Below are 13942 nucleotides of genomic sequence, written 5' to 3' on the forward strand. Positions count from 1 at the left end.
CAAATCATTTTTTTGCACTACAATCATTATATCTGCACTGTTGTTTACTTTACTGGTTTGCACTCAATCTGCCATATGCCTTGTGCTTTATATATATATTTTTACATTTTACCTTATTTGTATATTTGTATAGTTGTATTTTGTATTTTGTATTTAATCTGTATTTATGTTATCTGTATGCACCCAAGCGTCTGAGAGTAACGCAATTTCAATTCTCTGTGTGTATGTGCTGTACATGTGGAAGAATTGACAATAAAGCAGACTTGACTTGACTTGACTTGAAAATTCCTAAAAGTTTTGCACCTACAGCACACATTACAGACATTGATGCACAAACGCAGATATGTTCTACATGTCTACCATATAAAGAATGAATAAACCAGTCTTATAAACTCGCTTAAGCAACTTTAAATATAATATTCATGCACACTAAACTATTGTAAAATTTATTTACATCACTCGACAGAAAGGTTTTTGCAGGTTTTAATAAAATGTAAATTAATAACTGTCATAATAAACAAGCATATTTCCAGTACGTGCCTCAGACTTGCACAGTATCGTCAACTCACTCAACAGAATCTTCGGTAATCCTCGGCAAACTTCGCCACGGCTCATTCGGTTCTTGTTGAGTCCTTGGTAATCCTCGGCAAACTTTGACAGTTGGTTGAACCGGCTCATTCGTTTCTTATTGAGTCCTTGGTAATCCTCGGCAAACTTCGACAGTTTGTTGAACCGTTTCATTCGGTTCTTTTACGGTTCTTTTTTCGGTTCTTTGAGTTGGACGTGCTACTTCGGCTGTGCGTCCTGCGTCATCAACACGGGACTAAAGTTCGATTCAGTTCGATTTGTGAACCGGCTCAACCGGTTACTTCCTGAGAACGGGCTCAAAAGAATGATTCGTTCAAGAACCTAACATCACTATTTCTCACTGCCGAGTATTGTTTGTGCATATCGCTAGGTTAGAGGTAGCAACGTTACGGAGCCCTTTTCCTAGTCTTGTATTTGTTCCTAGTTCTAGTCTAGTCTTGCCTCGTTGTGTTTTCTGATTGCCTGGTTGCCTGATTCTCTGCCTGCCTTGGATTTCTCTCGCCTTATCGTTTGGACTCTGTTTGCCCCTTTACTGGTCTATCGCCTGTTTGTGGATTACCCGTTTGCCTTGCCCTCTGGATTACGTTCGCCGATCGAAGACCCTCGCCTGCCATAGGAATACTCTTTGCCTTGCCTGTGATGTACCTCTGTTGTTGTTTGACCCTTGCCCGTTTTTTGACCACTCCTTTGTAATAAAGCCTTGCACGTGGATCCGCATGTCTCATGTTCTGATTACTCCGTAACATTGTCGTTCCAAACCGATAAGACTTTTATTCATCTTTGAAACAAAAGAAACCTGAGGGATTTCTGTTCCTCTACTGAAAGTTATTTCACCCAAAACTGATGCTATCAAAAAATTGATAAAGAGATCGTAAACAAAATCAATACAAATTAATACGAATTAACTTAGATTAAAGTCAATAAGACTTTAATCTAAGTCTTCTGAAGAGATATAATTGCTTTATATGATTAACAGATTTAATTTGGGCATTTATTCACATGTAAACATTAATCAACACACGTATATAGAGCACATCAAATATGGTAGATAGAAGCTAAAATGTTCTTGCTTGACGTTCAAGAAGGGATGAAGTTTAGTACGGTTGATCTGCCTTTTACTAGATTTGACATGCTCTATAAAAGTGAATTATAAGATCGTAGTGGGTATTTTTCAGTAATCCTTTTATTACACCATTATAGGTGATGACAAGTGCCTGTTGTTATGAGTGACTCAATGAATTGTTCACTCAAGTGATTCGTTCATTAAAACTGTTGTGAAAATAGATAAAGTATATGGCAGAGTTGTATCTAAAATGTAGGTTTTGTAATATTAACTTATTTTTAATTTATATGTTGTATAAATCCTGCTAAAACATCTTTAACCAGCCCAAGCTGCATGGGCACTTTCTAAAGACCAGCTTAGCCAGGCTTGAAGGCCAGATTAATCCAGTTAAGACCATTTTACACCAGTAAGCAAACCAGTTTAGGCTCTGTTAAGTCGGTTATTTATTTATTAATTGTAATTTTTTTAGCAGAGAAAGCAGCGCCTCTATCTGAATATGCCTTAGTAGGTGAAAAACAGTGAAATTAGTAGTATGTCCAAATTTGTTGCACTTATAAAACTGTATGGTTGTAAAAATATATCATAATATATTGCAACACGATAATAATAATAATAATAATAATAATGAACCATTTGAACTAGAGTTGTGCAATTAATCGCATGCAATTGTCATGCGCATCTCGTCAGTAAAGCCGGTTCCGTGATTAGTAGTAAATCCCCATCACCTCCATTAATGATCGCGATATTACTTAATTGTCAGTGAACTACGGCTCTGTGTAGTAATTGCCGCTCCATCTGAAAGCAGGTGATGGAGATTTACTACTAATCACAGAACCGGCATCGCATGCGATTAATTGCACAGCCCTAATTTGAACTCTTTTTTGGCTTTGTTCAAAGTATTGTGAGAGTATCGTATCTGTCACGGGCAGGGTGTACTAGAGAGGAGGCAGGACGACGAAGCAAAGGATATTTAATAAAGAAACAGGAAATCCAGACAGGGTAGACATCAACATCGACAGGAACATGGACATTGGCAATAACCAACAAACTAGACTACAAGAGGCAGGAACTAATATAGGGTGGATAACGAGGGGCAGACAGGTGAGCACAATAAGGTGATTAACTGATAATGAGGACAGGAACAACCAAATAAGGACACAGAGGGAGAAACCACAAGCGACAGTCCACAGGGGTGTGACAGATCGCCCCCCTCCCGGAAGGCGCATCCTTGCGCAGTGGAGACAGAGGGAGGGATGGAGGGGGACTTAGGAGGACAAAGGAGTGGATGTGGGATGGAGACAGGGGAAGGCAAAGGGCTGGCAGGCAGACATGATAGGTGGAGGCTCCGGCAGAGGACGGACAACCGGGAGGAGGCCGGCAGAGAGGGACCAGTGTGGCGACGAAGGAGGGAGGAGCCAGGGAGGAGACAGGAGGGACCCGGAGCAGGAGGAGCTCAGCAGGACCCAGGAGCCATGGAGGAGGGATAGAAGATCCAGAGATCCGCGGAGGAGCCGGAGCGACTGAGGACCAAGGTGGAGCTGGCGGGAGGAATGAGCCCAATGGAGCCGGTGGGACAGAGCGAAAAGGCGCAACCAGAGGAGAGGAGTCCAGAGGCGATGGTGGGTCGACGCCTGACCAAGGCGGAGCCGGAGGGACGAGGGAGCCCGGTGGAGCCGATGGATCGATGGGTGAAGGTGGAGGTGAGGGAGCTAGGAGCCACTGGGTCTACGGACCGAGGCAGAGTCCCGGCTTCGGAGGTCGGAGGCAGAGGTGAGGGAGACTCCGACCATGGCGACGCTGGAGGATGGCAGTCCCGCAGGGCTTGCACCGCATTGATGGTGGGCTGAGGGTGAGCAGAGGGGCTGCCAGCTGACAGCGGTGGAGGATGCTGGAGCGGGTGGGGTTGCGGAGATTTTTTGATGAGCGGGCACTGGAGAGAGCTCTTGGGCTGGAGCCCTTCCTGGGTGGAACTGGGAATCAGGAGCCCTTCCTGGCCTTAACGAGGAATCAGGAGCCCTTCTTGGGCTAAACTGGGGATCAGGAGCCCTTCCCGGGCTAAACTGGGGATCAGGAGCCCTTCCCGGGCTAAACTGGGGATCAGGAGCCCTTCCTGGGCTAAAAGAGGAATCAGGAGCCCTTCCCGGGCTAAAAGAGGAATCAGGAGCCCTTCCCGGCCTGAACTGGGGAGCAGGAGCCCTTCCTAGGCTCGCCAGGGGATCGGGAGCCCTTCCGAGGCTCGACAGGGGATCGGGAGCCATTCCGAGGCTAAACTGAGGATTCAGAGGTCTCTCCTCCTCATTTTGGGCCTGAATTCCCTCCACATTCTGGTCCTTATGTCCCGCCATAGTCAGCTCACCCTCAGCCATGATGCAGGGGGCGGAGCTCCTCTCCGCGCTCACACCATCCACGGCTTGCTCCCTCGTGGTGGGCACTGTCACCAGCTCTCACACCTGGTCTGACGGGTTGGGCTTAACATCCGAGGCAATCCTCCGTTCAGTCGCTTGGCTTTGCTCTGGCTCGCTGATCGCGGCGGGAAATGGCTCTCCGTCCTCGGTGGGCTCAGGCTGATGCTCCGTACCATGGGGAGATGGTGGGCTGGGCTCTGGGTCCGAAGTGGCTCCGGCGAGATCCTCCACGGGGCCGATGGTGCGTGGCGACCCATTTCTCGCCAGAGTCCACTCCACAAAGGCGGCAAATTCCTCCCGAGGAGCATCTTCGGACGACCGCGCTCGGCGTTCAGACTTCCCCCATAGAAAGCGCAGAGCGCATCGTCCGGATAGCTGATGACGTTAGCGTCCATCAGGAACCATCTGGTATGGTCCTCGAGAGTCCTGCCTTCCTGCTCCATCAGGAGGAGGAGGAATTCGGGGCACGTGAAGGGATCCATGGGGTCAACACAACGGAAAGAAAAACACTGAGGAAAAAAACGGAAAACAAATGGAGGGGAGAACACGGAAGTTAAACTCTTTTGGGTCGGTTATTCTGTCACGGGCAGAGTGTACTAGAGAGCAGGCAGAATGACGAAGATGACGACTCAAAGGATATTTACTAAAGAAACAGGGAATCCAGACAGGGTAGACATCAACATGGACATTGACATTGGCAATAACCGACAAACTAGACTACAAGAGGCAGGAACTAATATAGGGTGGATAACGAGGGGCAGACAGGTGAGCACAATAAGGTGATTAACTGATAATGAGGACAGGAACAACCAAATAAGGACACAGAGGGAGAAACTACAAGTTACAGTCCACAGGGGTGTGACAGTATCATGAGATCAGAACCGAATCGTGACATGAGTGTATTATCACACCCTAAACAATAGACGAAAAGAACGAAGAAAGAAGGTTAACCTGTTGGGTGCTTGGTAACTGTTACGATATGTTTGACAATATGTCAAGGAGTTTTTTTTTTTGAATAACCTATTCACTCTTTCCTCACGTACAGTGGGGCAAAAAAGTATTTAGTCAGCCACCAATTGTGCAAGTTCTCCCACTTAAAAAGATGAGAGAGGCCTGTAATTTTCATCATAGGTATACCTCAACTATGAGAGACAAAATGAGAAAAAAAATCTCAGAATAAACTCATAAAATAAAAATGAGGATTTTTAAAGAATTTATTTGCAAATTATGGTGGAAAATAAGTATTTGGTCAATAACAAAATTTCATCTCAATACTTTGTTATATACCCTTTGTTTAAACTTGTTCATTTAGAGTGACATGTTCAAAAAAGTTGAGTTTTCAACTCTTTGGGGAATATCTTGTTCTGCATAATTACCCAAATTTGATTGGAACTGAACTTGACTTCTGGAGATGACTTTTAATGAATGTAAATCAGGCATCTTACATCCCCACAATTAATTTGGTCTGTAACAAAAAGAAAAAAAAACCTTGTTAGAAAACAGAAAAAAGTGTTAAAGCGCTGACAGAGGCGTGCTGTCAGGCATTTTTCTGCTCTATCTCATCTCCATGACTGGCACTCTAGAGATATTTTCCCCTCCCTGACTTTGATCATGGAAGTGATGTTCTAGAAGAAGCTGGAGTGAATTCCAATGTGAGGTGAGCATCTCTTTAGCATACCTAAATAAAACTGGGTGCCATACCCTTGGAACTTGACTGTAAGTTTTAGCCTTAATTTCATGTGCATGCCTCAAATAAACATATGTTCTCTCAAAACACGTCATTGTCACTGTCCAAAACAAGGTCTCGATGAAGAATGGGTGTATCAAATGTTAAGTCGCACCCACAGTGAGGAAGAAAGGACAGGTCACACGATAGTCTTTGATTAGTTTAATGGATGCATGCTGCTGTAGATTTGTAGCTGTGAAGTAATTAAAAATGCTAGCATGTAAATTAATCATACAGGGATCTATTATAAAGGAAAACAAAGTTGTCAAGTTCTCCAGAAGATTGATGGGCAAGTTTAGTACCTTCAATAATTGATTAGTGTGATGCAGCTCCACAATTAGAAATAAAATAATTGTAAAACAACAAAAAAATGTGTAAAACAATGTGTAGAACAGTATAGATCAATTCCCAAGTCTTCTAAAGAAACACAACAATATTAATGTATGCAACAGGGACGCACAGTATATCTGTATCATATCAGTTCTATGCCAATATTTTTAAAATTATTTTTACAATATGATTTTTGTAGCTATTGGTATAGGTTGACAAATGATACACACAACTTTGGGCAGTGCATACTCATATCCCATATTTTTTAGATATAACTTGAATAGGTGGTTATCAGCTTTTTGACTCAAAGGCCCACCGTTGTCCAACAAAATATTTGAGGGTCCCCCCTCCATATACACTACAATATTCTGCTGTAATTATGACAAGGCTGCTTGTTTTTTATATTGAATTATATTAATGAATTAATTAACTTGATTAATAAAATATTTTGAAATCTATAATATTTTGAATATGCATATATATATTTTGAGATTATTTAATATATTAATAATAATTTAGTTCATTTAAATCCCCCTGGATGAGAACCATGATTTAGATTACTTTTGGCAACATATAACTCTCACTTAAAGTTAATCTTTAACAACACTACTGATTTAAGACCTTTTTTAATTACTCTTTAACAAATCTGAAAAAAAGAAATACTATATATTATAAAGTTCTTTGGACAAAATAGTATACAATTTTAATATTGGCCATTTATCATTATTAAAAACGAATCTTTGTTGTATTTTGCTATTAAAATATTTCATTTGAAGTTGAAGAATAGGATTTTTGCAGTGTGGTAAATTTATACAGTCCAATTTTTCCACTTTATCCTTGAAGCTGAGAACAAATCCATACATTCTAATCTAACGAAGGACACATTCAAAGCAGCTCCCCAAAACTCACATCCATCTTCAGGAAAACAGGACACTGGTGTTTCGGCAGAGCTTGAGTTATGACACCAAGCGTCAGTGGCTGCATCAAACTCCATTCTCTTCTGAAGGACCTTTGTGGAAATGGCATGATTAATCCATCAGGAGACGTGGCTATGCGGGGTGTATGCATGGCATATGCATGGCAGGGGGAATTAAATTACAGGGCTGTTGCAGGGACCATCCCAGAACAGTGCATTTGAAAAAAGTGGCAGCTTTAGCTGATGGCTGTCGCTGGACTTAATAGGCTGGTGGTGTGTGAATTGAGGCATTGACTCCCACCCACTCTGTGTCCTGTATTGGTGTTAAAGTTGACATGGGAGATAAGAGAAAGTAAAACATGAATTTGTAGAGATAGACGCAAATGAGAGTGAGATTCGACTCAAGTCCATGAGGGCTTATGAGCATATGATGACGAACTCATTGCATATCAATATAGTAGATGCATCGATTGACCGAATAGCATAATTTAAACACCTCTCAGATGAATCAATAAGCATGCGTATGTACACAGTGAATCGTCCTATTTTAAATTATATACACATGGTTGTCTCTCTCTATACAGTACGGTCTGTAGTTGAACATATTGATCGCAGTTGTGCGAAGGCATCGGATGTACATTATAACAAATGTTCTCTTTGCATTTATAATAGAGGAGCGACAAACGTGCCGATCGATGAAGAGAAGGTCAGGGAATGGACTCTGGCCGCAGCTCTAATAGAGAAGTCAATGAAGAACTGCTGTAATCACTGTAGTGAATTCAATAAAGGAATGTTGAACTGAGGGATGCAGACAGTTACTGCCAATTACTTAAAAGTAACAAGAAAACATTAGTGCTAAATTCCTCATGAAATGCATAAAATTACTTTAAATTTAACAGTCACGGTTTTATTGTAGAGATATGTTGGTGAATGCAAGGCTGTAACATGAGAAAACAGAACAGCTCATGATGGACTGAAAGGTCCAGAGAATGTGAGGAATCAACAACAGCATGAAAGCAGAAGTGAACTCTACAATCATGCATACAAAAATCATTTATAGTGGCCATTTAAAAATGTTTTGGTGAAAAAAATGGTAAAAGTATTGGCAGATAACATTGTGTATAGATTGTCTTCTTCCATTGTCTGACTGGAGCATTACACTTTTTGTGAAATGTGTTGTGAAATCTCACTAAACCCAAGTGACAGACAATAAGTGTCAATGAAATTGTGTCCGTAAGTGACTCCTGCTGTACCAGGGATCCCATGATGCCTCTGAGTATTTTGATAATTGAGATTAATGTCTCTGTGCCTCAAGAGACACCATAAGTGTTTATTCTGAGATTAGCAGTGGTAAATGTTGAGAACCCTTATAAACCATAGGATCTGCAGCCATGAGCACTTTTGAAAATAACAAACAGTCATTGACATTTCAGCTGAATTATTTTCACTTCCTAAATCCTTCACAATAGATGGCAGTATAAGCTTTATATCTTGTCTCTGCTATGCTCGACCTCACAATGTAACAAAAAATTTGGAAAATTGTTCTTCTTTAAGCAGCAAGTATATGTTTTTATTTCGTTTACATAAAAAGTGCGTTGCAACTGCACAGAACGTTGTTTTAAATTATTCCCAGTGTTGACCAGTCATATGCTGATACTCGTAATGTCCATAAGGGGATGATGTATAATTGCTTTAGTCACTTCTTATTCAAATGTTCACCGTGCTTTCTAAGGCATATCAATTACCATGTAATTAAAATATGTCAGTGCACTACAACGCTCGGGCTGTATTAATGACCGTGAAAATTGTTTTAATTAAATAGCCAATTATAGTAAAGCCCCAACCATGAGAATTGACATTTAAATGAGCTTTATTTAAATTGCTTTCAATATTGTTTCATCAGAACTTCTCACGCGGCGAATTAATCACTTGCCCATGTGCATGTACAAGCGCCATTAACTATTGAAGTGCTGCTATTATTCATTCCATTTCAAGCATGAATTCATACAATGCGCGTCTGTCCTTCCATAAACTTTGTGACTAAACTGGGACAACATATAAATAAATAGCCTTTCACGCAAGTTAGCCTACATAACATAACGAACTTAACAGTCAATGGCTAAAAAAAACACGCTCAACGTGAAGTCTGTTGTTCTGTTTGTTTATCTTTACTGTGAGTATTATAAAGGCTATGTGAACCTTGCTCAACATTAGCAATAGCACGAGTTCTTGTGAAGTTCATTGTCTCAGATCTACCTGCTCTGAAAGAAAGCAACACACGTGCGCGCTGGGTCTCTTCCAAAACTCTCTTTGTTTCTTGGCTCCTCCTCCGGACCACAATGTGACAGATTCAACTCGTCCGAGCACCAGCGCAGCTCTCCACTTATTCCCACTGTCACTATCACGCTTTGATAGATGTCGTGACGCACAGACAAAATCTCGTTTCCCCCCCTCGTGCCAGGCTGATTTTACTTTTCGATTAAAACGGAATTGTTTTTGTTGTTTTATTCATTCTCCCGTGATACATTACTTTTGTCCGAACACTTTCAAGAGATTTATTTAGTGCTGAACATGGCCACACTGGCTGCGCTGCTGCCCGCGACACCGATGGCCCACGCGCCTCCGATCTCGGTCAGCTCCTCGACCCCGGCGACCCTCTCGCCCTCACTGTCCGTCACCCCATCCGGTCCGAGCCTCTTCAGATCGGAACTGCTCTCCTCCGCGAGCCCGGGCATCCCCATCGGAAGCCTCCCGCACAAACCCGTGTATTCCACTCCTTCCCCAGTGGAAAACACCCCTCAAAACAACGAGTGTAAAATGGTCGAGGTCAGAGGCGCAAGGCTCGCATCTTTCACCGTCAACGGCAACGAGCTCATCTGCCTCCCGCAGGCGTTTGACCTCTTTCTCAAGCACCTGGTCGGTGGACTGCACACCGTATACACCAAACTCAAACGTCTGGAGATAACGCCTGTGGTGTGCAACGTGGAGCAGGTTCGCATCCTTCGTGGACTGGGCGCGATTCAGCCCGGAGTCAATCGCTGCAAACTTATATCGAGAAAAGACTTCGAGGTCCTCTATAACGACTGCACCAATGCAAGGTAAATGTAACCCTTCTCGAAGCTACACGAGATTTGTACTGTAAAGGATGCAGAAAAAAATACTTTGAAAAGTTGCACTAAACTAAAAAGAATTAAAGCACTGGGCACCTTACACTATGCGGGTTTATTGAGCTCCTATCTTGCGCAGACGTTAACTTAGACAAACTCAACTTTGCTGAGCACAGCACATTTATCTCTAGCCTACTTGTGATCACAGTTTGGCCTTTGATAATCATGCTCATATCAGGTTACTTTTATACTGAAATGCATCACATTGAACATACAGTAGGACTACACTCACCTTTTTGGACAGGAAAGGTGTCTTTCACCCATCAATCATGCTGTCAAAATAGGATTGAATGTAACTCTTGGTCTCTTTCTAAAACGTATCATGTGTGAACAAACACTTTTGGAGATAAATATGGAAAAGAGAGAGGGAGAGAGATCGAATCCGACTATTATCTAAATGTTTAATGGGACCAGTCTGCTTTTGTTACGAGTTAAACTGAATGTCAGCTCACAGGTTAATCGGCAGTTGTCCCATGGTTGGGTATCAGATGGACCACAAGTATCACTTGTTAAACGTTGTGTATGGCTCATGCAGTTTCCGATTGCAGTTTCCATAATCAAAATAGCCTACTTAAAATGTGTGGATGAAATAAAGGAATGTTAATACTGCTGTCTCAGTTATATTTGAAAACCTATAATTAATTTGCAGTGACTCAAGTGGCATGATTATATCAGCCCAGGTGAGTTATTGAATGGCGTTATCAGTTTAGACAACTGGTCATAAAAGCACTATATTCTGTTGAGCTGTCATTATATAGTTTCCACCTGATTCTGTTGCCATCAAAGTTCGTGTTCTTTGAAATCACCGACACTTTAGTAGTGTATAACGCAAATTTAATCTATAGGTTATCCATAGGCTATCGAGACTGTGGTATCCTATCTATAGCAAATACCTTTTTTCAGTTAATTTATCTAGAAATTGAATGCGTACAATATGGCCAAATAAACTATGTTAGCGAATAATTGTATGGGATACACTCTTAAAAATAAAGGTGCTTCACGATGCCATAGAAGAACCTTTTTGTCTAAATGGTTCCATAAAGAACCTTTAACATCTGAAGAACCTTTCTGTTTCCCAAAAGGTTCTTTGTGGCGAAAGAATGTTCTTCAGATTATAAAAAGGTAACAAAGAGATGGTTCTTTAAAAAACCTTTGACTGAATGCTTCTTTGTGGAACCAAAAATGGTTCTTCTATGGCATCGCTTGAAGAACCTTTTGAAGCACCTTTATTTTTAAGAGTGTAGAACTGTTTTCCAGCTCATCTGATCAAACACAAAATTCTGCAAGACAGAACTAACCAATGACAGAGAGCTTTTGCTCACTGCTGACGCTGCTTTTGAACAGGCCTGCGTTTTCTAAAAGTATCATAAAAACCATTGCTATCTTTGCCATCCGCTTAGGCTTATGATGCTTTTTGGAAATGCAGCCCAGAAAAAATGTTTACCAGAAGACAGAAAAAAACGTAATATGGATCCATTAGATTGAGTTATTTCACAATTAAAAAAATTGTAGTTGTACAATTTTTGTGCAGCTAAAAAGAGCCATGTGAACTTTGTTTGAAAGAACAGTATGAGTTTACTTATCTATACTTTGGTGTCTGTGAGCAAATTTATGACACCAGCTCATAGCTGCTTGCTTATTAAAGAGTGCATTTAGGCAGCCGTTGGCACTGGTGAGGAGATGTTAAGCGTTTGTGACACAAGTTACTGGAACGAGATTAGAATCTCTGATTCCTGCCCGAGTGCTTGCTCCCCAGTGGTGTGTAATATAGAAATTGATTCTCGCAGAAATTAATTAATTTTTCATATTGCCTAGGGCGGCAGTTTTAAAAGGGTGCTCTCTAACAGTCCTCCCGCCCTTTTTGTCTCCACTTTGAATTATATCCTAATCGTATTAATACTTTTTGCCTCCGGATTAATCGACAAATTTACGAATGCGTTTTTGAAATTTTTATCAGAACGTATTTATGCATGAATTAGACCATTCTCCTGACCTCTATTTTGTTCATTTGTGCTCATTTGTCGTGACAAGGTGTTTGAGAAACTCTCACCAACTTTTAAATGTTTCTATCTCTGTATAATGACTATTTAATCAATGTCTGGCCTCCTAATGTTTTAAATTTGGCAGAGCTGAATGGAGATCAGAGGGCAGACAGCGTGGGCTAAACTCTTGGACGTCTGAATTCTCTAAAGACCTAACTGAGAAGTTTAAATTGAGAGACTGAGGCCAACACCCTCTCATGGCTATTCTACTTTTGGCGAATTGGTGGCTAATTTCATTTATATGGTTTGGTACTGTTTATTCCCTACTGAAGGTTGTGTTTAGGGGTGGACCTTCATACGTTTGTCTAAAATGTGTGCGAATTCATATGAAATCTCCACCTCATAAAATTAAATTGTACAAAGGGTGGCTCTTTGGTTCAGAAATGACTCATGCCAAGTCAAAGTTTGGCACTTTGACTCATCATGAACAGATAAAAGGATCCTGCTCAACTGGCACATTATCGTTTCCTTAAATATGTTGTTCATGCAACATGAGTTAACAGGAGAAGAAACTAAACGGCAAAACCACCCCTCCACCCCATGTTGTGATGAGACTCAAATAACGTTCTGTGTCCTTTCTTGAGCTATACTGCCGTTATTCATCAAATCTGACTACTTCCTCGGCGCTTCGCTTTGTTGAAAAGATTTGTCTTCTCTGACCGTCATCTAATCCATGAGCTTTTTCTGGCAGGCAGAAAAAAATGCCCTATAGGTGCTGACTTGGTCTGTCTGCTTTACAGATTCATTCATCACTCCAAGCATGTCCTTTTATGGCTAAATTCTAACGGTAAATGTTTTGAAGCAACAAAACGCATCTTGGATCAGCATAAAAACTAATAGTTGATTTACTGCAGCACTTCACAATGCTCAACAGACTGCGCAATCAGACTGCAAGTTTTGAATGTCTATAAAAGGCCTTTGGCTTGCTGTGGTTTTGGTTTCGCTCTGAATAGTAAACAAAATGCTTATGTCTTCTCTTACAGTTAGCCTGCACTTAGTCAGCCTTTATTTACTGAATTATTTATTTTCGTAGAATCACATTCACTTCCAGAAAGCCTTAAACGGACATGATGTATCACAACTCATTGGCTTTGTGTTGTGACCTTTCTCTCAGAAACTCTCCACCTGTGAAGTGGAGCTTATGCAGGTCTGCGTGTTCATTAGTGTGTGCGTTTGCGAGAAACCAAGCAAGAAAGTGAGATGACAGACATAGCTTAGCGCAAACCTTTTGCGAATACTCTGCAAAAATGGGTATTTGTGTCTTTGAAGATTTTCCTGTCACAGAGTTCAAGTCGTGTGAATGCTCGGGGTGAGAGGAGTCTGTCAGTGTGTGTTCTCGTTCTCTGATCTTCAAATGGGAGACATTTTAAAGGCCACGGATTACAGTCAAAACAAATACCCGTAGCAGCGGTGCTGGCACCCTAGACAGCAAATTATCCGCTGACAATTAATTGATGTCAGTGTGATTGCTTTCATTTAAGAATTCCCGTTATCTTGTACTCACCCGCTGTTTTTCCCTCTTCGACATGCACAAGTATAAACGCACTAACCTCAAACAGACGTCTCTCCACGTCTCTGTCTTCCCTTGACCTTCAGGTCCTTTCCAGCTGTAACACGAGCCTCTATCAGTCAGCAAGGTTTGATTCGGCCCTTCCACAGTGTGTTAGTGTGGAGTGAGGGATTAGTGGGAGGAAAATAGAAGAGT

General features: G+C 41.5%; 1 protein-coding gene across 1 annotated transcript; it reads left to right on the plus strand.

Annotated features, from left to right (window-relative positions):
- The first annotated feature begins 9415 nt into the window (after window positions 1-9415).
- On the plus strand, window positions 9416-13584 carry LOC107556690 (dachshund homolog 1-like). Its single transcript, XM_016239860.1, has 4 exons — window positions 9416-10126; window positions 10845-10875; window positions 13352-13432; window positions 13522-13584. Exons 1-4 carry the CDS (start codon window positions 9600-9602, stop codon window positions 13582-13584), a joined length of 702 nt encoding a protein of 233 aa, XP_016095346.1. The 5' UTR covers window positions 9416-9599.
- Window positions 13585-13942: the final 358 nt, after the last annotated feature.

Source organism: Sinocyclocheilus grahami, unplaced genomic scaffold (assembly GCF_001515645.1).
Source record: "Sinocyclocheilus grahami isolate Dianchi unplaced genomic scaffold, SAMN03320097.WGS_v1.1 scaffold576.1, whole genome shotgun sequence".
In the NCBI taxonomy this organism is placed as follows: domain Eukaryota; kingdom Metazoa; phylum Chordata; class Actinopteri; order Cypriniformes; family Cyprinidae; genus Sinocyclocheilus; species Sinocyclocheilus grahami.